This window comes from Barbus barbus (genome assembly GCF_936440315.1).
Source record: "Barbus barbus genome assembly, chromosome: 3".
Lineage (NCBI taxonomy): Eukaryota > Metazoa > Chordata > Actinopteri > Cypriniformes > Cyprinidae > Barbus > Barbus barbus.
Window position 1 is genome coordinate 34,480,874 of NC_136731.1, and position 27,160 is coordinate 34,508,033.

Below are 27,160 nucleotides of genomic sequence, written 5' to 3' on the forward strand. Positions count from 1 at the left end.
AAACACAGAGAGAATGGCAGGAAGAGTAAATATGGACAGAAACGCTCAGCAAACTGTAAAGCCCCTGTGCGTTACAGTGACGTCATGACGCACTGACGTAAACATCCTGCCCACGCATTCGTCGATACATAGAACATGTTGATAGAACGGCGCGCGTTCCATGGAACTCTGATGCGTTTGTTCCATATTCCCTCAAGATCTCAGTCGTTTCGATTACGTTGCAATGTTTTCTGAAGACGTGAGTATTACACTGCGCTGCACCTGCTAAAGCAGCGGCTGCGAATATTCTGAATTCACATTAAACAGTTGCGCATAAATTAAGTTGGTCGAGGTTGTTTTCGGTAAAAGACAGCCAGGCTGTCTTCCCAAGCTATCAGTCACATGTCGACGGAGGATCTGTCCACTTCCGACAGCGAAGCTGCCTTCGCGGGAGCCGGGGAGCGCTGGGCGCCGGTGGGAGCCGTGGCCAACCCGGAGGATGAGCAGTGGAAGCGGGGCACGCAGGCTGGCTCTGTGTCGTGCAGCGATGCGGACATGGCATCCAGGCTGCGGAAGCTGGAGGATGAGCAGGAGCAGCTGAACTCGTCGCTCCTCGCGTTAACGTCTCACTTCGCTCAAGTGCAGTTTCGGCTGAAACATATCGTCCACGCGCAGAGCGACGAGAAAGAGAGGATGCTGCTGGAGCTGGAGGAGTTTGCCTTCAAAGGGTGCCCTCATGTCATAGGCTGCAGGGCACAGGATGCTCAGATGCTGGAAAACTCTGTGAGTTCCATTGTTTTCTGTCGTAGTGAACTCTACCCTGCTGAAAACAAACAAAAAAAAAACATTGTAAACCAAGCCAAGATCTCCCAAAACCCAAGACCTGGTCTCTCGGTCTGGTCAGACTAGTCTTTTAAAGGGGGTTGGTGGTTATCAGCTGGCCAGGCTGTGAAACCAGTTGGCAATCCAGATAAATACCAGCTTGGCCATGCTGGAGACCAATTTAAGTGAGCTAAGACCAGCAAAAATAAGCCTTTTTGGGAAGTCGTGGCCTAATTGTTAGAGAGTTGGACTCATAATCCAAAGGTTGCAGGTTCGAGTCTCCGGCCGGCAGGAATTGTAGGTGGGGGGAGTGAATGTCCAGCGCTCTCTCCACCCTCAATACCACGACTGAGGTGCCCTTGAGCAAGGCACCGAACCCCCAACTGCTCCCCGGGCGCTGCAGCATATGGCTGCCCACTGCTCCGGGTGTATGTTCACGGTGTGTGTGTGTTCACTGCTGTGTGTGTGCACGTTGGATGGGTTAAATGCAGAGCACCCCCCCCCTCCCCGCAGGAATGGTAACACCTGAAGTGATGCAATTTATTCACCAAATCTCAAATATGAAAGCAAGCGCTTTGTAGGAGAATGGCATGAACCCTATAAAATACATGGGGTCTGCATCAGGGCTTTTCAATATTTTAGGCCCCAAATATGAGGGACCCCATCCTATAATTTAAAAGACATTACAATTTTGTTTTGTTTTTTGTATAAAGACCCAAGTTACACAAGACAAATTATTATTTGGGAAATAATTACTTTGTCTTTCTGTTACATCATTAATTTTTTTATCTATTCATTATAGCTGTCACAGCTATTACTGTACTGTTAGATGTATTATTTATTTGCTTATATATTTTACTTTATTTTTACATTTTAACAGTCTTTCTAAACTTTTCAGTGCACTCCAATTTGAAAACCTCTTTCAGGTGACCTGGGGGTTGTTTCATTAAACAAGTTTACCAAATAAGCCAGGCTTATTTCAGTTAGTATGACTTATTTTGAACTAAATCAACTGAAAATAAGTCAGGCTAACTAAAACCTGGCTTATTTGGTAAACTTGTTTTATGAATCAGGCCCCTGATCTACAGTGTCATCAGTGTTGTTTTGTTTTCAATAAGCCTTTTACAATAGTAAACAGTTCCTGACTTACAGTAACAATATGCATCTGTGATACACCCATAATTACACAAACCCCTTTCATTCACACATGATCAGACTATATAATATCCATGTGATGCCCTCAGGAATCAGCATTCAATGTGTCTGCATCTCTTTTGTTAAACGGCTTGTTTCTGTGTCATTCAAGCAACTAATCAACACCCTCTTAAAAATATTCAACACAGTATCGTGATAAAAATCCCAGTAAACAATATACAAGGAAGATTTGGAAGTCTCTTTTTCCCCTTATGTCTTCCTGCTGGTGTATCTTGTTACTGCCATTAAAATGCATTCCTTTCTTCTTATTTCCTCCTCTGCACTCTTTGCTTGCAGGATGAATTGGTGAGTACTATGAACATGACCCTTGTGCAGTCTTTCTTTAAACTTAAGTGTTTACTTTAAGTATTCCTGATATGATAGGAGTTCATACTTGGTTTGGTTTTGTTCGGTCTCTTTTTCATTTTTATATGAATCAGTTACATTTTTGTTCCCCAGAGACTTAAATATACAAGCTTAGCAGGACTGTAGTTAACCTATAAATGTGTTGTGTGTATTGTAATTCTGAATTGCTTTGCATTTCTGGGGGCTGTTCCATAAAAGACGCTAAGAAAAGCGGGGATTAAAGTCCAAAACCTGGCTTGAAATAACCTAACAAATCAATCGGGACTAAAGCGGTTCCATAAACGACAATTCAAGTTCACGCAATCTGACTAATGCTATCCAGGTTCAGTGAGTCAGGATAATGTGACGTACACGCTTATTCTGAAGCAGCCCTTAATGTCGATCATGGATCAAATCGATCCACCATAGCAAACAGCGAATATTTGTGCTGTTTAACGCATTTGAAACATTGTGTTTTCCTCAGTGCATAACTGATACGTCACAGGTATATTTTTTACATCTGTAAATGTCAGAAAGCCATGCAAATATATCCATTTAGCTTATGCGAGAGAACGAGCGCTGCGGCGCGCATGCGCGCTACACAGACAGAGCAGAACAGAATACTAGCGCAAGAATTCTGAATAAAATATACATTCTGCTAAAATATTTGTTGTTGGACATTAAATGTGACACGCAGAATTTGACTACATATAAGTGTATTTTTATGATAGCAGCAACTGTTAATCACTAGCTCAAATGAGTTAAATGTGTGTTCCTCTTATGAGTTAAAATGTACTCTGATTTCTATTATGAATTTACATTTTTAATTCAGTGATTTTAACTTTTGATTGTGTTTTTATGCTTTAATGCTTTAAAGAGACATTTTAGATTGTAATGTTTTAATGTTCTAATAACCATAAAATGTACAGCTGTCATAAATTCAGAGAGAAAGGCTGCATGGCTAGAAACTTCTGATCAACTGCATGCACAAGTAGCCACAATGTTAAAATGTCATTCGCCTACATTTTGGGCACAATATATTACATACAGTTGGTTGTAGCCTATTTTTTATTTATTTGATTATTTAATGTGTATTTTCTGTATACTTTTATTTTTGGACCGATAATAAATTAAACTGACTGTATGTGAGAGAGTCCGTGGTAATATGGATGCGTTCCTATTGGTCAGTGTTAGAGGAGCTCAGCTTAGCCTGACAGTTAGCCTGCTCCGGACCAGGTTAGTTTGCCAGCATAAGTTGCCGGGGTAACCGAGTTTGAACTTTTTTAAGTTTGATTTATGAAACCGAATCTACCAAAAATAAGCCTGACTAACCGAAATAAGCCTGGCTTATACTCTAATCTTGGTTTATGGAACAGGCCCCTGGATAAGCAAAGCTAAACCAAATGAAGCAAACTAATTAAAAGCTCATTATCCTTCACCAGAGCATATGCAAATATGTTCAGCTAGCTACAATGTAAACACTGTGGATATTTTAAGTTTGGCTTTAGGTTTTTCAAGTTTGTTTGACTCTGTGTTTTTGTTTTTATAATATGCAGAGTGAAAGAGAGAAGAGGGAACGCTTGGAAGCTCAGAGAAAGAAGCAGAAGGAGCTGATTTTCCAGCTGAAGACTCAACTCGACGACCTGGAACGCTTCGCCTACCAGGAGGGCAGCTATGACTCACTGCCTCAGTCTGTGGTCATGGAGAGACAGAGGGTCCGTCTGATCATACGCTTTCATGCTGTTGACGTCATTCTGAAAGTCATTTGAAGATGTATTTTTGTAAGTAATTACTCTTTAAACCATTGCAGGGGTATTTTATTTAGTGTCTGTCCACCTCAATACTGCAGGTGATCATTGATGAGCTGATTAAGAAGCTGGACGTGAACCTGAATGAAGACATTGGGAACCTCACTCCAGAGGAGCTCCGACAGAGAGTGGACGCCGCTATAGCTCAGATAGTCAACCCGGCTCGAGTCAAAGAGCAGCTGGTTGAACAGCTCAAGACCCAAATCAGAGACCTGGAGATGTTCATTAACTTCATACAGGGTGAGGAAGTCTGCTTATGGGTCAGTGATGTGATGCTCATTTTTGTCACGTTTCATCAAATACACACTAATATTCAAAAGTCTGGAGTCTGTAAGATTTTTGATAGAAAGTTTTTGAAAGAAAAAAAAATTGTCTTATTCTCGCCAAGGGTGTTTTTGCCATTTCAATTTTATATTTTAAAATGTAATTTATTCCTGTGATATCAAAGCTAAATTGCAGCATTACTCCAGTTTTTAGTGAAGTTTCATTCATTAAATAGCACTTTTTGTCAATTCAGACTGTTTCCAAGTACCTTCACCGTTATAAACCGAAAAGTATTTGTTCAATAATTATGGAAGAAACTCAGTTTCAGCTATAAAGCAGCTCTACAGCAGACAATAGTGTCAATATCCTACTTAATTCAGATTCAGTGTCGAATCAGTTCAGTTTAATAACAGTGTCAGTGTTGCAAAGCTCATCAGTTATGAAACGACTCAGTTGTTGAACCAGTTCAGTTCAAGTTTGTGTTCTCATTTGAATAATATTTTCAGAATATTAATTCTTATGATCCTTCAGGAAACATTCTTAAATGCTGATTTGGTACTTTAGAAAGATCTTACTTGCACATAATTTATATTATCATTAAAAGTTTGATATTTTTGGTGAAAACGGATGTATTTTTTCAGGATTCTTTATTAAACAGTGAGTTTTTTGCTCAATTTAATGCATCTTTGCTAAATTAAAGTATCATATATCAATAATAATAAGTAAAGTCTTACTAACCCCAAACTTTTGAACAGTAGTGAATATCATTAAGCTATATGCCACTATCTGCAGAGCCCACTGTACTGGTTTCCTGTGCTTTAAGTTTGATGTGGCTATTTGGAGCAACATAAATGCAATTAGATTACCATCCTGATCTTGCTCCTCTCAGATGAAGTGGGGAACCCTCTGTTAAATGATGGTGTGAAGAGCCAACAGACCCGTTCTGGCGGACCAAACACTGGAGCCACTGGAGGGATGAAGCGAGGTAATTATACTTCACTTTATAATACTTTTATATTTGATTTTACAGCTAAAACGTGTAACTTTAAATCCCTTCTCTCTGTCCAAAGTGGATCCTGAACAGGCCCAGAGGATGCGGGAAACCGGGCTTCAGCTGATCCAAAAAGCCTTAGCAGTGCTGCAGATCTTTGCTCTGAGTCAGTTCGGATGCGCCACGGGTCACGTGCCCCAGAACATGTGGTCTCAGGGTGGCGAGGCTCAAGATTACGGCCCCCTGCTGCAGAAACTCGAAGGAGCCGTGGAACGTGTACGTCTGCAAGCCTCCTGCCAGCAGCCCAGCTCTCAGGATGAACACGTGGTCAGCTACTCCGCCTGCCTGACACCCGGAGGACCTCGGGACGAACTCACCGCTTCTGTGCGTAAAGAACTGGCCCTGGCGCTTCGGGATCTGCTGGCCCACGGACTGTACGCTCCTTCTCAAGGCATGAGCCTGGTCCTCGCCCCTATTTCCTGCCTGCTGCCCTTCAGCTCTTCTCCCCAGACCCTGCATCCCTGGGAACTTTTCATCAAGTACTATCATTCCAAAAATGGCCAGGCGTTTGTAGAGTCGCCCGCCCGCCAGCTCTCTCAATCCTTCAGTTTACCTGTAGGGGGTGGTCCTGTGACGGTCACACCCAAGCAGTCTCTGTTATGGGCCATCCATACGGTTCTTAACGAGCATGGGCGATTCAAGCGCAGCGCGGACTCTGAGTTTAAGGCCTTAGTGTGCATGGCGCTCAATGAGCAGAGGCTTGTGTCCTGGCTCAACCTGCTGTGTAAGTCTGGGACGCTCATACACTCACACTACCAGTCCTGGAGCTACATGGCCCAGACGGGCTTCGAAGGTGGCCTGCGTATCTTGGGCCGCCTCAGCCATCTCAAATTCAGCCTCCCTGTAGATTTGGCTGTCAGGCAGCTTAAAAATATCAAAGATGCTTTCTAAGCAAAAGAAATATATGGGAATTTTGATGGGTTGAGGAAAAAGGGGAACCATCCCAACACTCATAATCTTAAAAATTATTTAAAAAAATAACACTATTTACACTAATATAAATAACACTAACAATATTATATATAACATGAATTTAAATCAATTTAAAAGATACTCCCAGATCAACAAGTACACTGGAATTAAAAGATTGGAAATGAAGCAACTCGTGCACTTTCTTGAGACTCTGTTGGGTCTGTTGCTGTTGGGTCTAATGCCTCTTGTCTCTAAACTGAAGAGGATGAGGATGAAGGCAGGTTTTAATATGCTGCATTGGTCACAACTCAAAGGAAATGTGCTCAGTTTAGTGACTCGGAGCGTGTAACTGCCTCCACATAACCTTTGAGGGGAATTGTTATGTTAAGCTTTTACCAAAATCAACCACTATGTAGAAGAATGAGTTATTACTTGAAATCTTTTCAAGGGCCATTGCATATGTTTAAGATGCACTACTTCAAATGTGGACTGCTATATATATATATATATAGACATGGATGTATACATACGTACATACATACACATACACACACACAAAACAGTGACTAGTGACTTAATGGTTTAATTAAATTTTTTATGTTAGAAATTTATGTAGCTAAATTCACAAATTTTCTGAGCTTGTACTACATTATTGTACAGTGGTTCACAGACAGATCATAAAATGTTTTAATTTAATAAGATGTTTTGCATTCCATTTGCATCATTAAGAGGCATTGCATTTCAAACAGTGGCATAGCGCATATCATTGGTTTATTGCTGCTCTTTGTTTCTATCGCTTTCTGAGGAGACCATGCATGCTGGTGAGACCTCACTTATTAGGTCAAGCAACACACTCAGGTCATTCTGAACAAACAAAGAGATGTTCATTGGTGTTTGTAAATCATTGGAAAACCACTTCTCTCCAGCCAGGTGACACCTCAAAAATGATTGTAGAAAACTGCATCTTGTTGTCGTGCTGCCCGCTCGCTGCTACAGGGGGAAATGCACAGCAAGTGAACTGAATGAAATGAAGGTCATTCAACACATTTGCTGAACATGAGTCTGATATGCTGTGCATTGACAATGACTGAATTATTTATGGCCTGTTATGCTATGCCAGCGTTCAGAGGCTCTGCTTGAATACCTGCTATTTCAATCCTTGTTTACTGCTCTGAAATATTGAATGTACAATCCTTGGAATTGTATCCTGCTACTGAACCTGATCTGATTCCAGATTCCTGAAACCACTCTGAGTACTGATTTACTGAAACTCTCATCAAGTAAGAAGGGACTGTTTGTTACCCCACATCATGGAAATGGATTCTGTATTCAGTGTATTTCTCTGCACCGTTGGGATATGGAGGAATGGTTGTGATGTTAGCCCTTATTTAATGTAGTCTTTTTCCCCTCTTGCTTTCCCCCTTTTTTTTTTAAATAGTGATATATCAATCTGAATACATGCTTGGCCTATTTTGATGTCCATTTGTTTGTTTGTCTTATATCTATTTAAGAAATTATTATAGTCTTTGTACCTCTTAGAAGGAAATAGACTTTCAATTATTTCAATAGTGATTTCAAATCAATGTCAATTACATTCCCTTTTATAAAATGTATGCCATCATTTTTGGATGTAATGATGGTCTCTTTTCAGTGATTTCATGAATTAAATGTTCTGGATGCTCTATGAATTTGATGCAGTCACATTCTGTCCTGTCATTTTCTCACTTCTCATCAGCTCTCTTTTTTAGACAATGTGATATATATATATATATTAGTAATTATGGTAATAGTTGTATATTTGTAAGTTTTTATGTAATCTCATGTTAGTCAGAATTTAACTGAGAATTGTCTTTTCGAAATTCCATTTCAATTTCTGAAAACTAGAACTTTAAATTTCATGTAAAATTAAGGATTTAGAATTATAATTACACAAAATTCTAATTCAATTTCTGAATTTGAATTTAAGTAGTAAGATGCAGAACCCTAAATTTAAAAAAAATAAAAAATAAAATTAAAGAAATATATAATTAAAATAGAATAAAATTACAAGAAATTTATAAAAGTGCACCGTTTAATTTAAACGGTTAACTTATTATTATTTCAATAGCCAATACACAATCATAAACATGAGGTTTTTCAGAATCAAATAATTACAGTAATACAATTACATTTAAAGTTATTAAAATAATAATTATAATTGTATATATATATATATATATATATATATATATATATATATATAGTTTTTTTATTAAACACTTGATTATAACAACAAAACTAGATATAGCTTTGATATAAACAATATACAAAGATCTTGAAAAATAACCCCCAAAAAAAACATTAAGAAAGAAAAAGCTAAATCATCCTCCCAAAAGCTAGTTAATAGCACATTATAAAGAAGAGTAAATATTACACTTTGTGCACAGCATATAAGATTTTAAGGCTTTGACATTGCTGGAAGAGGAAATAGTATCCAAATAACATTTCAGGTCTTTACAAAAAATAAGAAATAGAGGTTTAACATTCAAAAAAATACATTTATGTATATATAAAAAAAAATGTAGCTAGGAAAATAAATAGATTTATTAGAAAATACTTGTTTTACATTCTTGTGAGAGTTATAAAAACCAAATAAGACATCCTTAAACCCCAAAGGGTAGCGACATGGACACAATCCCAAAAAAAGATGACATACAGACTCATCTTCCACTCCGTAAAAGGAGCAGAGGGGATCCATCTCAGGAAACATTTTTTTTTAAGATAAAGTTTGACAGGGTAAAATCGGTGTATTAACTTAAAAGATATATCTTTAACCTTAGTAATTAAATATTTGTTAGGTAAGGACCAAACTTTCTGCCAAAGAATACCTTCAAAAGAACTACTCCAATAAGAGATCACAGAAGCGATTGTAATGATGTCTTTCTGAAAGAGCTGTCTATTCCCGAGAGAGGGACTGGACAAAAAGCAAATCTTTTCTATTGCTGTTTCACAGGGATGTGACCAAGAAATACAAGAAGGTAAAGAACCAGCTTTTTAAAAAAATAATCAGAGTTTTTGAAAAGTGCAATTACTCCACTGGGGATGGCATCCATCACTATGGCAAAGTCACCCATACTTAGTTAAGATTTAACATTTTTATTTTTATTTTTTTGCAAAACTTGTAGAAACATACAAGAACAGGGAAACAAGACATGAATATATTCCTACAGAACAAAACAATCGTAAAAATAAAGACAGAAAAGAATATTCTGGATTTGTGTACATCAAATTATGGTATTACTTATACAGAAAAGTGCAAAAATAAAATGACATCATTCTAGAAAAGTTGCCATAGTGCATCAAACATTTGGTACTCTTTTTGTTATTTGTAAGTCTAAGAGACGAAACAAATTCAGAGAGAAAAAGGGGGAAAAACAAAGCCATTTTTGCTTATGAATGAAGAATTTTGCATTCAATATAAGAAAATTAACAACATATTCAGCAAATAATAGCTTTGGAAAAAATAACATCTTTGAGGACAAAGGTATGGGTCACATTTGTAAGGTTAGAAACATTAAGTCACCCCATAATTTGCTGGTAACACCACAATCAAAAAAATAAATGGGCAGCTGTTTCCTCAACAAAACCACAAAATGAGCAAGACTCGTCAACAGCAGAATATTCAGAAATAGACAAATTAACAGGATCAATTTTATAATGAATCTCTTTAACCTTGTTAGAAATACAAAATTTACTTGGCAAAAACCAGGCCTTTTTTTATATTTGTTGTAAAGGAACCCAGTAGAATTTCCCTCTTGGAGCAATCTTTCTCTTTTTCTGAAATATTTTGGGAATATGTTTGTTATTGCATTTCCGATCTAAAATATCAATACCACCCAAACATAAAGCTGCATAAACACTGTTGCCTTTACTGAATTAATTAACTGGGTTAAGCCACTGGAACGGCTCTCATCAAATATTATATTCCTTTGGTGAGACTGGAAAATTATGGAGATTCAAAAATTGTCCGCAAGTTAAAATATTACCAAAATAATAAAACACAGAAAAAAAGAGACATATTTCTAACAGTTATATCAGCATTATTCCAAAGGAGAGCTTTGTGGGGGGAGAAAGCATGGACAAAACACAATTTCCACAAAACAAGACATTGCTGATGGAAGTTAGATAAGGAAATAACAGGTACCTTGCCAGGCAGGAAATGACACTTTAGTAAGAAAGATAGGCCACCAAGTTGGTCAAATATCTTATTTAAATGAACTACTGCGCGTGGACTACGTTGAACAAGTCGACGGAAGTGCGTCACTCACCGTCAGTGTCAAGGGTCACGCTCGCCCGTTCTACTTCCTTTCCCGATCTCGTCGGCCATAGAGAACCATCAGTAAGTTTCATACACGAGAAAATAATCCATGAACATCGATAAAGAAATAAAACCCGCGGGCTTCCTTTTATGCTGCTTATAGAGCGAATATCCCTGTCGAATACTGGAAGTGTTTATTGTCTGAATATTACGTTTGTATTAGAAGATGATAGGTTTAGAGTCCCCTCCGCTCTCTCTACTTCAGACATGATAGCATACGGTTATTATTACACCTGTGCAAGAAACAAATTAATATGTGAATAAGATCAAATAAAGTTCCTTTGTTAAATGACAGAAGATGCTTATAATGACCAGTTAGCATAATGCTATGTCGAGCTCGATGTTGTTTATAAACGTGCTGCTCAGAAGATACAGCAGCTTTGTGCTTCTGGAGCTCGAGTCATATACAAATTCATGTTTTGCAGACATGGGCAAGTTTATGAAACCTGGTAAGGTGGTGATGGTCCTGGCTGGACGTTATGCCGGACGCAAGGCTGTGATTGTCAAGGTACTTTTAACATTTGACGGTATTCAGGAGAGCAGCTGTGTTTAAGGGTGTTGACAGTGTTGTGCTCTCCTTCTCCATCCAGAACATTGATGATGGCACCTCGGACCGGCCTTACAGCCATGCTCTGGTCGCAGGCATTGACCGTTATCCTCGTAAAGTCACCACAACCATGGGCAAGAAGAAGATTGCCAAGAGGTCCAAGATCAAGGCCTTTGTGAAGGTGTTCAACTACAACCACCTGATGCCAACCAGGTATGTAGACCCTGAGCAGTGAGAGGGACGTCTGTGCACATCTTCATACAGCTTTTCTGTTAGAAACTGACAGATGTTTTCAGAGTAAGGCTGATGATACCTGGGGGAACTTTTTGAGCTATGCTGGAAGTGTTGCTGTCAACGGGCAACCAGGTGAGACACGGAGCCCCCAACTGAGCTAAAATATCCAAATAGAAATTTGCTACCCATTCTCAGTGGGAAAGTGCCCAAGCAACATTGCTCAAAAAAAGTTGTCCCGTGTATTATCAGCCTAACACTTGCTTTCTAATGACGCAAGTCCTCTTATGATCACCAAGGCTACATTTATTTAATCAAAAACACAGTAAATATGGTAATATTTTAAAATGCTGCTAAAAGTTCAAAGAATTGTTTCCTATTGTAATAAGTTTTAAAATGTAATTTATTCCTAAAATGGTAAGTTATAATTTTCAGTATCATTACTCCTGTCTTTAGTGTCACATAATCTTTCAGAAATATTTCTTGTCAATTTTGGAAATAGAATTCTTCAATGAATGCAAAGTAAACAGCATTTATTTGAAACTGAAATCTTTTTTTGATATTATAAATGTATTTGCTGTGATTTGATCACTTGAATGAGAACATGAAAAGCACTTTCTTTTCCAAAGAAAGCTCTCCTGTCACTAAACTTTTGAACAGTAGTGTAGACGCAACGTTTGATGACTGATTCAGGTTGAGTTGCGGTTTTTGTTATACTTGTCTTCTAGTTGGTGAACTATTTATGATTCCAGCACAGTCACATAGCTGTTGTGCTTTCATGATGCATCTTAAGCCATTGCAAATACCTCTAATAGATGCTTATTGGTTGGACCTATCCACCTTATTCTACAATGCAGAAGTAAGCCTATGGGCAAGACTTCCAGTTCATTAGCCGCTATAGGAAAATAACGAGAAGACTCATGAAGTGCAGTAAATGTTAAAACTGTTTACACTACAAACCAGTGTGTTCATAATTAAAATAATACATTAAAACAAGGTAAGACACACCTATATGCAATTTCAAGCTGTAAAGCAAGTGGTTTTGTGCAGCTAAAAATATGCATCTGATTACAGCATTGTGGATGTTTGCACGAGCTCTATAGTTCAGTACTCTAGTAAAGACCAGTCACATTTATTTATATAGTTCTTTATGCAATAGATAGCTTTACAGAATTAAACATGAAAAACCAGAGTCGGTTTCACTTTCAGTTAGAATTACAACTTGATTTTCTGTTATAAAGCAGCTCTCCGGTGTGGAGCTAGCTAATGATAAAATCTTTCTATTAGTGGGGGGGGTCATTAGTGATAGTTTGGTTTGCAGAGATCAAAGCTTGATCTAGCTCTGGACTGTTTTGATTATCATAACCCTATAAGGTATTTTAAGAGAGATTGTTGTGAGTAAAATTATCCAAAAATAAAACGTCTTATCGCTTACCTTTACTTATGTTTCTTATTCATATGACTTACAAAAGGAGATGTTAGGCAATTAAATGGTGAATGAGAGTTTCCCTGTTGGTCCCTTTGTATAATTGTAAATACATCATGATTTTCAGAAGCTGAAGTGATTACCTTTATTTGTTAGAATAGGAATAACTCAATATTTTAACTAATTTTAAAACCTGAGTAATTAAAGTCTACTGATTTATGTACATTTGTCTAATTAATGCATCATCTTTCCCCAGATACTCTGTTGACATTCCTCTGGACAAAACTGTTGTCAACAAGGATATTTTCAGGGATCCTGCTCTGAAGCGCAAAGCCAGGAGAGAGGCCAAGGTTAAGTTTGAGGAGAGGTATGTGTTCGTTACCAGATCTCGACTACTTCATTTTACAATTTGTATGTTTTTGATTGTTAATGCTTGCGTTACATTAAGGGCTAGATTAAAACTTTCTCATTGTAGTGTGTAGACGTCATATTATTTGCTTCCTATATTATTTGATGCAGAAAAAGTGTTGTGGCAAGTTTTCTCGGTCTAGTGGGTTGAAACCCACATAATCCAGAGCTAGCTGACTTTAGCTTCTGTTCAGAGAGATGACTGTAGGAACAGTTTGATCTCGTTGAGCGCTGGACATTCTATTTGCTTTGATACTCTCTATATAAATGTGTATTTTCCTGCATGTGGTGATGCACTGATAATAGTGAATGTTTTCTTTTACAGGTACAAGACGGGCAAGAACAAATGGTTCTTCCAGAAGCTCAGATTCTAAGTTTTCATTGGTTTCACAAATAAATCTGTAAAAATCTCACAAAGTGGTCCTTGCCTTATTTCTATTGGCTTTGGATTCTTATCTTGTATTATTACTTGAGTCATGATATTAGTTTTTGAATTTATTGCGTATATTGCTTGATGTTTATAAATTCTCATTGTCATCAAAACAATATTATTAAGGGTATTTAGGGTCTTGTTTGAAGTAACTGTTCACATTGTGCCATCATTCAGTGTTGCATCATGTAAAATATTTGTGAGCAACATTAACAACTGTAATAATAAATATCCAAGTGGTAATGCAGACCCACACGGTTTAGTTTCCACAACTTGTATATTGGAGTAATATAAACGCCAAGGCATCACAGTTGTGACATCCACCCTGTGACGGCTATGTTTGCTAAAATGGACGGCCTCACTGGTTGATGCTGTTTGACAATGAACTGCAGAATCTCAAAATAAACATTTTGCTGTAACCCTGATTGTGATTGCTCTCTGCATGAGAAAACAAGTCAAGCTTATAGTATTAGTTCATTGCATGCTAGCGTGAGGGAAGTGATCTCTCAGGACTTAAAGAGGGAAACCTTTTAATAAATCTCTTGAGCTTGTGAGGCAGAAAACCAGCTGTGTTTCTGTTATGTATATTTTGATAGGTTTTAACTGAGTACTCTGTCAAAATTAATTTGGTTCTAGTCATGACTGATAATGGGAAAGCAGTATTTCTGTACATAAACCTTACAGAGAGCTAAATGATCATGTTAAAGGGATAATTCACTCCAAAAATTCTATGCAAGCCTGTATACGTTTCTTTAATCTGATAAACACAAAAGATATTTTGAGCAAAACCGTTTTAATGCGTTTTTTGTTAAAAAAAAAGTAAAAAATTTGTCAAAGCAAGTTGTCCAGGTCAAAAAAGATATATTTTGAACTTATTCTGAATTGCCACTTTGGAAAACTGCATATGTAGTTTATACCTAACTCTATTTTAGATGACCTTGGTCTTGCATGGCATTGGTCTCCTTGGAAAAAAAACTGAAGTGGGGTGCCAAATTTCATAAGAATCTATGGGAGATATAGAAAGGCAAAAAAAAAAAAAAACATTCAAAGAAAACTAAATGATTTTTCCAACAAAATAGTGTATTAATGAGGCAGTTTCCTCATGTTGGTGGAGACTGGAAGGAGGAACTTGCATATATTTTCCCCTGCAACATTTATCGTTGGAATGTATAATAATGCATTTGTACAGTCCATTATTAACTTTATTAAGAAACTATTATGTAACTTCATTTTTAGAAGTCATATACCGTGGCTCTATGGTACGCTGCCTTATTTCAGCTGAAATATAAAAAGGTGCGTTAAATTTACTTCTACCTACAGTTCTCGCTGCCTAGAGGACAACTTAAGTAAAACGTGATACGACTTGGCCCATTTTTTCTCGCTTCATGACAAAAACAACCCTAGACCGTTAGTGTACTTGGCGCCAGGGGGCGCAGTGTGTTTTTATTTACAGCCGCTGCTCGCATTGAGACGCTCCGACTGCGTAGCGGAGGAGAGGGTCTCGCTTCAGGATGACACGAACAGGACCGATGCGCGGAAACCCTCCGGTTTAGACAAAAGGTAAGTTACCTACACGAGCATCTCTATTACTCCTCGATTGTACTAGCCTTTCTGGTCCATTAGCTTCAGTTGCTATCACTGCTTTCTATACAACGTGCCATCTTGCGCCATTGCGCTTAATGCGATCAGCGCACAGCTAATGAAACTGAGCTGATGGAGGAGAGTCGTTACCGCACAGGTAATCGAGGGTTATCTAATCATCATGGCCTTCTACAATCCTTTCATTTTATTTGTAACCAGTAGCGTTAGTAGTAACCAGGCCGGTTAGAGTCTGTTTTTATGGACAGGCAAAATTTTAGCTACCCATGATTTGATCAACTTCCTCGACTTGTGTTTTCTTTTGAGGTAACAGCACGTTTTGTTCTTTGTTTTTGAATTTCGGCTGTTTTTCTTGGCTCAAAGATAGCTGTCCTAACATTTTCAGGCCTATTACTTTTAATGTAATATGTGACCATACAAATCCAGTCATAAGGGTAATTTTTTTTTAAAATTGAGATTTATATCGTCTGAAAGCTGAATAAATAAGCTTTCAATTGATGTATGGTTTGTTAGGATCGGACAATATTTGCCCGAGATTCAACTGAATATCTGGAATCTGAGGGTGCAAAAATATCAAAATATTGAGAAAATCGCCTTTAAAGTTGTCCAAATGAAGTCCTTAGCAATGCATTTTACTGATAAAAAATGAGGTTTTAGTGTATTTACTGTAGGAAATGTACAAAATATCTTCATGGAACATTATCTTTACTTAATATCCTAATGATTTTGTTCATAAAAGAAAAAATCAATCATTTTAACCCATACAATGTATTTTTGGCTATTGCTACAAATATAACGTGCAACTTATGACAAGGTTTGTGCTCCAGGGTCACATATGCCTTAAATGTTTAATAAAATGTTCCAACGTAGTTTAGAAAATATGGAAAAGATTTACAAATTATGCTTGGACATTAAGGGACTTTTACTACATTAATTTGGCAAGGCATTGTCTGAATTAAGAGTGTCATGATTCATATAGGTCTATAAATTTTTTTAACTAGTCATTATCTCAGTAATCCTGTTTTTATGTACATGCAGTATTATTTGTATTGCATCATCTGTGAGTTGTTGTGTTTGATATTTTCGATGAAGGGATGTGAAGGAGTGAGATAAGAACTGTTTGGGGTTTGTTGTGCAGCTCTAGAGACGATGGACTGCACTTCAACTGTGATTCTGGAGTCTCATAACACACATGAAATAGATCGAGGTGTTTGCACTGATCAAAGATACAGCATTGAAGCAGAAATATATGACTAAGTATTAGCAGCAGCCTGCTGCACTTCATAAATGCATCAGGGCAACATGTAGATTGATATTGTGCTCACAGATGAATAATATCTGCTCTTAGTTAGTTGCATATGGATTTTCCGTTCTGTGTCAGTAGCCTAAAGCTTTGATTTGCTCTAGCTTCTGCGTTTTTGTCAGTGTTGTAGGTTATACTAGTCTAATAATTAAAATTCTCCAGTCCACGAGTGTTGTTTTTTTCCCTCTACTAGTATACTGCTATTTCCTTATGTCTTGTGTATGAGTCTGTGTAACACAAAAGAAGAGATTTTGAAGTATGTTGAAGGTCAAACAGTTTTGATTTGTTTTTTTCCCCCATAGAATGAATGTCAATGCGATGCGAACCAAGATTTTTCAAAATATCTTTTATGTTCAATTGAAGAAAAAAAGTCATAGGCTTGAAACATGAGGGTGAGCAAATGATGACAGAATTTACATTTTTAAATGAACCATCCCTGTAAGTCTACCCAAATATTTGACACTGAACACATTGCATGGTGAATGCATCCGGGCTGCACTCTTGATATCGGTCAAAGTCTCATGCTAAATTGTTTCTTATAAGGTAGTTTACTGGCCTCTGCAGGGGTAGTGTAGACCCACCCACAGCTGTGTGCTTAATAGATAAGATATCAGTACGCTGTGCTTAGCCATTATGATCATCACCGCCTCTAGTGGTTGCTTTCTCTTAATATCTGAATACATTTTTGCATAAATGTAGCAGATGACATTACGTTGTTATTCAGAGGACTGAGTCTCCCTGAGCAGGTCTCCCTGATGATAGGAGCTAAAGAACAGGAAATGCAAGAAAATAAATGCAAGCTAAACGTGTGTGTAACATGAGCACTCTGTGTTTCTCAGGTGGGCCAGCAGGATGGGGGAAAGGCCTGCGGTCAGGCCCTCGGCTGCTATTACACCCGTGCAGCAGATGCTGGCGTCTGGCACTGGGGCTGTACTAACATCTCTTTTTGGTGAGGAAAAGAATCGGCACAATCTTCAGTGGAAATGTTTGTGGTATCATTTGCTGCATTTGTCTGATTTTTAGCATAATGTTTTATATTTTTGTGTGCGCAGAAAACCAAAAAATAATGTGCATGATTCATTTTAATGTACATGCACTACCCTTCAAGTATGGGGTCAGTCAGTTTTTTTTGTTTTTTTTTTAAATACTTTTTATTCATCAAGGATGCATTGAATTGATCAAAGGTGATGTTAACTTAATAAAGAAATGTTTTTTGAGCTGTTTTAAATTGTAGTAATATTTCATTTTTTAGTGTATTTATTTATTTTGATCAAATAAATGTTGTTTTGGTGAGCATAAGAAACTTCTTTCAAAAACATAAAAAAAAAACATACTGACCCCAAACTTTGGAATGATACTGGATGTAGGGAATATAGTTGTTCATAAAGTAGCTTAACTGAGTTGACCGTTTTACATTTTAATTTGACATTGGAAGCTTTGTGCTTGTGCAAGGGTTGGAATCAAAATGCTAACTTTTTTCAAATTTAAGTCAAAATGATAGTTTTTGTCTTTCTTCCTCTCGCCCTGCAGTCACACCATTGGATGTAGTGAAGATCAGACTTCAAGCCCAGCAAACTCCCCTCTATCAAGGTATAGATATTAAACTCTTAGATGATTGAACGGTGAACTTCATGCATTTACTCTAGACATGATAAAAGTCACAACAGTTTAACATCAATGTTTTTTTTCCTGGTCCACTTACATTTTTAGCTGAAATGTGTGTCTTAAAGCTGAAGTGAATCATTTCTGTGCTACTAGCAACACCAATTAGAATAGCAAAAATAGTGACTGATTTCAAACAGGTTTCTGAAAAACACCCTTGTCTGCCAGTGCTTGCTAAACTCAGTCCTGCCCCAAACATAAACCACTGGTTGTATCAGCCTTGCTATGTTGTGTCAGTCATGATCTAAACAAAGCAAAGTTTTGATAGCACTACAGTGTTTAAATGTTTTGGGCACATTTATGTACAAATGGCTTTCATACAGTTGTCAATGCATAAACTGGGTTAGAAGAATTTGACTCATTTCAGCTTTAATACCAGCAAAAATGAAGGCTACACTGTCATTCAGATTCTTAAGATTTTTTATGAGATTGAAAGATGTCTCACCAAGCCTGCCTTTATTTGATCAAAAATTGAACAAAACTGTAATACTGTAAAATATTTTAGCAGTTTAAAGTATCAGTTTTTTATTTGAATATATTTCCAAATAATTTTTTTAGTCTTCAGAGTCGCATGATCCTTAAGAAATCATTCTAATATGCTGATTTAGTGCTGAAAAAAACATTTATTACCAGTTATTATATTATAAATGTTGAAAACAGACATGCTGCTTAATATGTTTTTAGGATTCTTTGGTGGGAACAGCATTTCAAATAAACATCTTTCAAAACATTATAAATGTCTTTACTGTCAATTTTGATCAATGTAATGCTTCCTTGCTGGATAGCAAGTTTAATTTTCTCATTTATTATTATATAAAGTCTACTGACCCCAAACATTTGAACGGTAGTGTATAACTAATAGCCTGCTGTAAGCTTTTGATAACACATGCTACTTTGAATTTGCTATATGCACTGTCTTTCTCTCTCTCTCTCTCGTAGCTGTAGCATCAGAGTCAAGGCCCTGGGCTAGAGTCATCCGCCCTTCAAAATGTGAGTACTGTATGTGAACTGCATGGTCCCCTCCCAAAGCCCAGAAGCTCGCTTCGCTAACACCCACTAACCAGCACTCAAAGAATTACAAACACTCTGCAAAACAACTAAATAACATAGTGTGGACAACATTTTGGCTTATATGCCACACCTCTGAAGGGCTAAACCCAAGGTCACATAGCAAACAGACATGACAAATGTGCACATATGTAAATACCCCAGCAAGATGCATTCAGAAAATATTTCCGACTCTGCTGTATGTAAATGTTTATTCAGCATGTTTATAGCAGTAGAGCATTAACAGAACTCGTTAGGACAAACTAAGATCCATGCCATGTAGACCTACCTTGAACTTGTCTTGTGTAATGTCCAGAAATGGTAGGAAGACTGCTTGTTTGTGCCAAGGTTGGATTTGGTTCAACTTTCGCCGCATGCGTGGTCAGTGCCATGGTTGCTAATATTTATAGAACCTCTTATCTAAGACCTCAGTCCTTCTCTCCAAATCTATTTAAATGATTAGAAAAGACTTTCTTGGAAACCCCAATGTCAAAGCGTCACGTTTGCAATACTGTGGGTATGTACAACAGTCCAAGATTATTGAGGTTGCACACCACATAGGCAATTAGTTTCTTTTTTTTTTTTTTTTTTCATATTTAGGCAGTGTTGCAAGGCAACAGATCTTCTTTTTACTGTGTTGTGAGATACATTTGAGGAAAACAGATTATTGGAAATGCCGGTGACTATTAATCGCCTATTCATCGTTTGTTGATTGGATGGAGGCAGATCTGAATGCAAGCTGGCTGTCAATTGTAAGAAAGGGACAGGGTTTAACCGGACTAAATGAGTGCAGAAGTCCAGCATATGATACCAAAGAGAAGTCTGTTGTTTCACTGGAAGATTGAGTTGTGCTAATTTGTTTTAAAAAAGGCACATATGAATTGTTTACAGATCAACATCGAATCAAATCAATAACATACATATAATTAATAAATTAATTTATCATTTCATGTTGACTTTAACCCATACAATATGTATAGTGCACAACTTTAACAAAGTTTCTATTTAAAATTCTTCCGTAACCAAATGCAAGAATGATCATTGCAATCACTTCTGAGTCATTTGGGTACTTGGTAATATTTTTGCAAAATTACTGCAAATTAGATTCATGCTACCCCATTTTGGCTGTTATTTTAGGGAAATGCTTCCTCTATTGTAACGGGTTGATGGACCACGTCTATGTGTGTCAGAATATGTCAAGCTGCTCCAGCTGGTACAAAACCCCTACCCACTTCAGTGGGACCGTGGTGAGAATTCATTTACATCTTTCCAAACTGTGATTTTGAGTTTTTGTAATCACACACACTCATGATTAATTCACTTTTTTGCTCGTCAGGATGCATTTGTAAAGATCACTCGTAACGAGGGGCTCAGGTCTTTGTGGAGCGGACTTCCTCCCACACTGTAAGTGCAGCATCATAATGCCAGTGTACAGTTACATAAACAGGTGCTATCGTAACACCTGGTTTTTTGTCTATTTATAAATTGTGTGCTGTAACTCCAGCTCAATCTAAAGTCTTTGATTCTAATCGAACAAGTGCATTGTTATTAACAAGTGCAGATCATTAAATAAGTCAGATTTTAATGATATAAATGCTTTGACAGATACAGTACAAAGATCATTGAATGAAGGATTCTGTAGACTGATTCAGACAGATGACTTGAGTTTATTGAACAGTTGAGTTTAAAAGAACTGCCTCACACGGGAAGGGTAACAATGAAAATAAAATAACCGTAGTCATGCTGTTTACCGAATAGCGGTGCAGAAGACGCTGTGCAAGGAAATGACCCTTTGACTTTGTAAGTGTATAAATAACATATTAATGATTGAACATCTGTATCAAGTTCACTGTAACTAACCTTTTTTTGGGGTCGGTTCACTTGAGCACATGGTTTTACAAACCAGAAAATAGGAACAAACATCGGTCTTTGGAATGACACACATTTGTAATTGGTGCACAAGTTGTTTTCAATGAGTGTGTTTGTGTTTGAAGGGTGATGGCGGTTCCTGCTACAGTCATCTATTTCACCTGTTACGACCAGCTGCGAGACTTCCTGCGTTACGGCATGGGCTATCAGGGGGACCATATCCCTCTCATAGCAGGAGGGTTAGCAAGATGTGAGTATTTACTTGGCCTTGCTGTCTCATACAATTACTGTGTATTATGAGGATCTTAAAATGAGATGAGTGTGTGTACACACACACACACACACACACACACACACACACATAAATGTACAATATTGGTTATTGGCAGTATTGGATATTTAATTAATTAGTTCTGGTTTTTCCTTTTTTTACATTTGTGACCCTGGACTACAAAACCAGTCATAAGGGTCAATTTTTCGAAATTGAGATTTATACATAATCTGAAAGCTGAATAAATAAGCTTTCCATTGATGTATGTTTGTTAGGATAGGACAATATTTGGCTGAGATACAACTATTTGAAAATTTGAACTCTGAGGGTGCAAAAATATAAAAATATTGAGAAAATCACCTTTTAAAGTTGTCCAAATGAAGTTCTTTGCAATGCATATTACTAATCAAAAATTAAGTTTTGAGATATTTACGGTAGGAAATTTACAAAATATCTTCATGGAACATGATCTTTACTTAATGTCCTAATGATTTCTGGCATAAAAGAAAAATCAATAATTTTGACCCATACAATGTAATTTTGACTATTGTTACAAATATACCCCAGCAACTTAAGACTGGTTTTGTTGTCTAGGGTCACATTTAGGTTCTAACATTTCAAAATAATCTGTATATTAATATTGTTAGTAATATATTGCTAATGTATTATGATATATTACTAATAGCAATATATCGTTGACATGTTTGTGGTCAGATTCTAATAAGATTTATTGTTTCTGAAAGAAGTGTCTAATGCTCACTAAGGCTGAAATTATTTGATCAAAAATGCGGTAATATTGTAAAATTATTACATTTTAAATTATCTGTTTTCTATTTAAATGTATATTTCATATGAGATGTATTCATGTGATGGCAAAGTTAAATTTTCCTCCAGTCTTCAGTGACGCATGATCCTTCAGAAATCATTCTAAATGCTGCTCAAGAAACGCATATATTATTAATGTTGAAAACAGTTGTGCTGCTTAATATTCTTTGAATAGAAACTTCAAAAGAACTGCATTTATACAAAAGTATTAATTTCTTTTAAAAATGAAAGATCTTACTGAGCCCACACTTTTGAACTGTAGTGTATACTCTTCATTGAAACCTTGTGCAAAATAATAGTTTTTTTTTTTTATACGGTTTAATGTTGCAATACCTAAATTCAATTCTAGAATTTGAATGATTGATTTAAATGTATTTAGACAAAAAAATGCATAATGTTACTATCAGTGCATCCTTAGTTTTGTTTTCCCAGTGTTCTGTTGGATGGTTATTGCTGTGGTGTGAGGTATTGACGTCTCTCTCTGTGCTGCAGTGGGAGCGGTGTCTGTGATCAGCCCTCTGGAGTTAGTTCGGACTAAGATGCAGTCACGCAAGCTACCGTACAGCGAGCTGATGGTGTGTATCCGCTTGGCTGTGGCACAGGACGGCTGGTTCTCTCTCTGGAGAGGCTGGGGACCCACTGTCCTACGGGACGTGCCCTTTTCCGGTCAGTGACCTGTACACTCTCTGGCAGCGTGATGGTGAACTGATGTTCCCCAGATGAAGTGTTTGACTGCTTTTGTGCTTTCCCCTCAGCCCTGTACTGGTTTAACTATGAGCTTGTGAAAGCACAGCTGTGTGAGCGGTACAGGGCTCCACAGACCTCATTCACCATGAGTTTTACAGCAGGGGCCGTCTCAGGAGCCGTGAGTATACTCCCAAAAGCCAGATATGATTGTTAACTTTTACTTTATTTTAAGTGACACTTTAAAATAAGGCACTCGATGGCTATAAATTAATATAGAGGAGTTTATGAATGATTACATAAAACTTTGGTGAGAAAGATAAAACAATGTGAACATAGTGTGATAACCTTATCTGGCCTGACTGATTAACAACAAGGGCATTTTGCATGAGAATAAATGCTGGGGCGACTTCTGTCCCAGATGAATGTAGGACATGAGTGAAACTGGTCTTTTGAATTGAAATCTAACTAATGGCCAAGTTATGTTTTGTATATTTTTACTACATACCTAATATTACTACATTAAAAGAAAACCCTTGTTGAAATGTAATGTTTTTTGCAGTGAAAATAGAATAATCATTAGGAAATTAAATTAATAATGTATAGAAAGATTAAGATTTTTCTATTTGCATGTTTTTCTCCCAAATAAGTCTCTTCTGTTCACCATTTATTTGATCAAAATACAGGAAATAAATTAATATTGTGAAATATTACCATCTAAATGAACTATTTTCTGTTTGAATATACTGTACAATCTAATTTATTCCTGTGATGCAAAGCTGAATTTTCAGCATTATTTCTCCAGTTTTCAGTGTCACATGATCCTTCAGAAATCAAGAAACATCTCTTATTATTATCAATGTTGACATTATTGTTTGTTTATATTTTTGTGGAAACTGATAATATTTTTCTTTGAATAGAAAGTTCAAAAGAACAGAATTTTTTTGAAATAGATCATTTTTAGTGTTTTTATACAACATGATGCATGCCATTTTTAAATCTGGTTTTAAACCCGCTTGAATTAAAGTATTAATAAAAAAAATTATGTCTCTCATACCCTCCTGGCTTATCAGAATATCTTTTTTTTTTTTTTGGACACAGGTCGCTGCAATTCTGACCCTGCCGTTTGACGTGGTGAAAACACGCAGGCAAATCCAGTTAGGAGAAATGGAGGCACTCGGAGGTATATCAGCTTCTGTAGTTTCTCCTGTTAACACATTAGAAAGAGTGCAGTAATGCATCCTGCATGCTGAGTGACACATGATGCCATTAGGTGACGGCTCACTTTTAAAAACAATTAGGAGCTGATTACTTAAGCTGGATTTAATTACATTCATCAGGCATCAAATATCTTGACATTTTGACCTTTCGCAGCAGTCTCTGTGAAGAAACCGTCCTCCACATGGAACATGATGAGGAATATCTGGATTGACATGGGATACAGGGGTTTGTTTGCAGGTAAACTCTAAGACCTAGTGATACTGACGTCAGTAGTTATATAACTTTACTAGCCAAACTAGAGATTGACATCAGTTAAAAGAGTCTGGATTAGGGCTGCAGGAATTATTGAAATAAAATCAATATCGTGATATGGCTCAGTGCCATTGTCAGATCATGCAGGCTGCTATTTCTGCAAGCTTATGCGCTGCCGGTTTCATGTAGTTCATGTTCAGCAGCACTTCGCTCTGAAACTGGCAGCGCATATTTTTGTTTGCCCCTGTCAAAATAAAAGCTTGATGGTTTACCATTTGAAAATGAAGAAATTAACTCTGCGCTAATATCCTCAGGCGTCCTGAGTTCGAGTCCCGGCTCGATTTCCCCCCCCCCCCCCCCCCCCCCCCCCCCCACACACACACACACTTTGCTTCCTGTCTAATAACTGTCCTATCATAATAAAGCAAAAAGCCAAAAATAAATCTTAAAAAAAAATCGAAGAAAATAAAGAGAGAAAATGAAGAAATTAAGATGTAACTATTAGTATTGTAATTGTAAAGTACAGTTGTGTGTTTTTATGCAGATGACAGTTTTTTTTTTCTAATATCATGCAGCCCTAGGCAGGATTAATAACGCAATAGTTTATTGAAATATAATACTATAGTTTATAGTAAGTTTTTGGATGTATAATATATTTTATGCACAGAACAGTATTGTTAGTTTTGGGTAGGACCAAACTGAGTCTGAAACTACAGAAATTATTCTATTTTATTGTTTATTTATTGTTTAAACAGTCAGTGATAATGTTGTATACATTCAATTAACAGCTTTGCGCTTTTTTTATTTTTATTTTTAATTTTTTTTCAGGTTTTCTTCCGAGAGTGATCAAAGTTGCTCCCGCCTGTGCAGTCATGATCAGCACTTATGAGTTCGGGAAAACTTTCTTTCAGGAGCGTAATCTGAATCAGGCAAGATGTGGACTTTGAGTTGAGCGAGAGGACCAGAGGTTTGTCCAGGATGATGAGGAAGCTGAGAGAGACTCCTCCTCCTTGCCAACTACTGCAATCGCAGATGACTTTAGCCAAGCGTTGAAATAGTTCTCTAAATAAACTTTTTGTTTTGCCTACTGACTGGCACAAGAAATAAAAGCTCTGAGACTTAAACCACTACTTTGCATCTGAGATGAAAGACTTGCGTTATGATGCATCAATAAATGCACAATTTCCCCACAAACCCTGTGATGCCTTAAGGAACCGTACCAAAGCATGCTGGCAGAAGCACTACCTCCCCATAATGCCGTACTTATTGAAATGGCTGCCGGTTGAAAGTGACTTCCAGGTTGTTGTATCTGCAATGCATGACTTTAGCCCCTCTTATTAAAGACACAGTGCTGCCCTCTGCTGTTCTTGTTGAGGAAACCTCAATGGATAAATATACTGAATGGATAAACAACTCAATACTGAGCTTTACAGCATCTTTATTTTCAGCTAAAAAACAAAAAATCAAAAATGACTTTTTTTTTTTTTTTGCAAATATTTAACTCCCCTACAGTATAAGACTTGTCCTTTTGTATAGGCACTGGACTATAGCCACAAGAACATCCTTAACATTTTTAAAGTTTTGTTTCATGCATTGAGAATGTAATGCAGTTTTTTTTATTTTTATTTTTTTTAAGGCAAGAATTGTTTTAGCGTGTAGTGGATGGGTCTCTGGTCTTGTAATGTTTGCTACACCTGTTCACTGCATTTAGTTCAGATATGAACTGCTGTAAAATTACTGCAGCCTTTGAAATGATTAGAGAGTTCTCAGATTTTATTTAATAAAAGATCTTTAAAAAACTAAATGTGTATTACTGCACTGTACATGAAGCATGCTACACAAAAGAGTCTACTTGCATTTCTGAATGAATGTGAGAGAAGGTTTTTCTTATGTGTGTGTTTCACAACAAAAACGAATGTGTAAAGAAAAATGACTGTTTCTATATCACGAGAGTGATTGGTGACTAGCACTGGACCCCATCCACTTTCATTGTAAGAAAAAAAAAGTGGACATTTTTCTGTGTTCCGCTCTATAGACAGACAGACATGAGGGTGAATAAATGATCCCCAAAATAATTTTGGGGATTAGAAAACTTTTTTTTTTATTATTATTACGTTTGTTTGATGATTCATTTGTTTATAGATATTTTATAGCCTGCTTAAAAATTGTATAAACTTCAATATGCATATTTCTAATTCATGGTTTGGTGGTGTACATTTTATGGCGTATATAAACTTGCATATTATTTACTGATTCTGTGTACGACTATATAATTTATCAATTATAAAAACAACATAGAAAAATTGTACAAAGAAACGAAACATTAAGATTAAAATAGTTGCATAAAAACAAGCATTTTTCACATGTATTTGACATTATTCTTGAAACAGAATGAAAATTCACGGAATATTTAATATGTACTTCAACAAACCGCTGTTTTTAATGCAGAAAAAAGTAACATTCAAATAATAACAGTACGAAATATAAACAAATAAAATAAATAAAAAGGCATAGCTCACATTCAGCTTTAACGAATAATGATATAAAGTACCAGGGGGGTTGAAGAGTGTATCATATTCATAACACTTTAAACATTTCACAGATTTTCTCACAGTTTTTTAACGGAAGAAATATAAACCACTGCAGGATGGTT

At 36.8% G+C, this 27,160-nt stretch overlaps 3 protein-coding genes across 6 annotated transcripts; all 3 read left to right on the forward strand.

Annotated features, from left to right (window-relative positions):
• Positions 1-123: 123 nt before the first annotated feature.
• LOC306855769 (RUN domain-containing protein 1-like) lies at positions 124-8,075 on the forward strand. Its single transcript, XM_079394630.1, has 5 exons — positions 124-762; positions 3,897-4,055; positions 4,190-4,388; positions 5,302-5,397; positions 5,483-8,075. Exons 1-5 carry the CDS (start codon positions 382-384, stop codon positions 6,352-6,354), a joined length of 1,707 nt encoding a protein of 568 aa, XP_079250756.1. The 5' UTR covers positions 124-381; the 3' UTR covers positions 6,355-8,075.
• Positions 8,076-10,693: 2,618 nt separating this feature from the next.
• Positions 10,694-13,761, forward strand: LOC306848355 (large ribosomal subunit protein eL27). Its single transcript, XM_079382855.1, has 5 exons — positions 10,694-10,753; positions 11,158-11,240; positions 11,323-11,492; positions 13,193-13,303; positions 13,670-13,761. Exons 2-5 carry the CDS (start codon positions 11,160-11,162, stop codon positions 13,716-13,718), a joined length of 411 nt encoding a protein of 136 aa, XP_079238981.1. The 5' UTR covers positions 10,694-10,753; positions 11,158-11,159; the 3' UTR covers positions 13,719-13,761.
• A 1,348-nt stretch (positions 13,762-15,109) lies between these two features.
• Positions 15,110-26,851, forward strand: LOC306855775 (mitochondrial glutathione transporter SLC25A39). 4 transcript variants are annotated; one of them, XM_079394645.1, is made up of 12 exons: positions 15,110-15,334; positions 17,516-17,625; positions 18,207-18,266; positions 19,278-19,328; positions 20,523-20,632; positions 20,722-20,789; positions 21,380-21,504; positions 22,843-23,016; positions 23,106-23,215; positions 24,136-24,217; positions 24,409-24,492; positions 25,336-26,851. In XM_079394645.1, the coding sequence occupies exons 2-12, from the start codon at positions 17,529-17,531 to the stop codon at positions 25,452-25,454; spliced, it is 1,080 nt and encodes a 359-aa protein (XP_079250771.1). In that variant the 5' UTR covers positions 15,110-15,334; positions 17,516-17,528; the 3' UTR covers positions 25,455-26,851. The 4 variants fall into 4 exon arrangements, with proteins under 4 accessions (XP_079250771.1, XP_079250773.1, XP_079250772.1 ...); XM_079394647.1 differs by having other exon boundaries at positions 15,191-15,334; positions 24,412-24,492; XM_079394646.1 differs by having other exon boundaries at positions 15,326-15,512.
• The last annotated feature ends 309 nt before the right edge of the window (positions 26,852-27,160 follow it).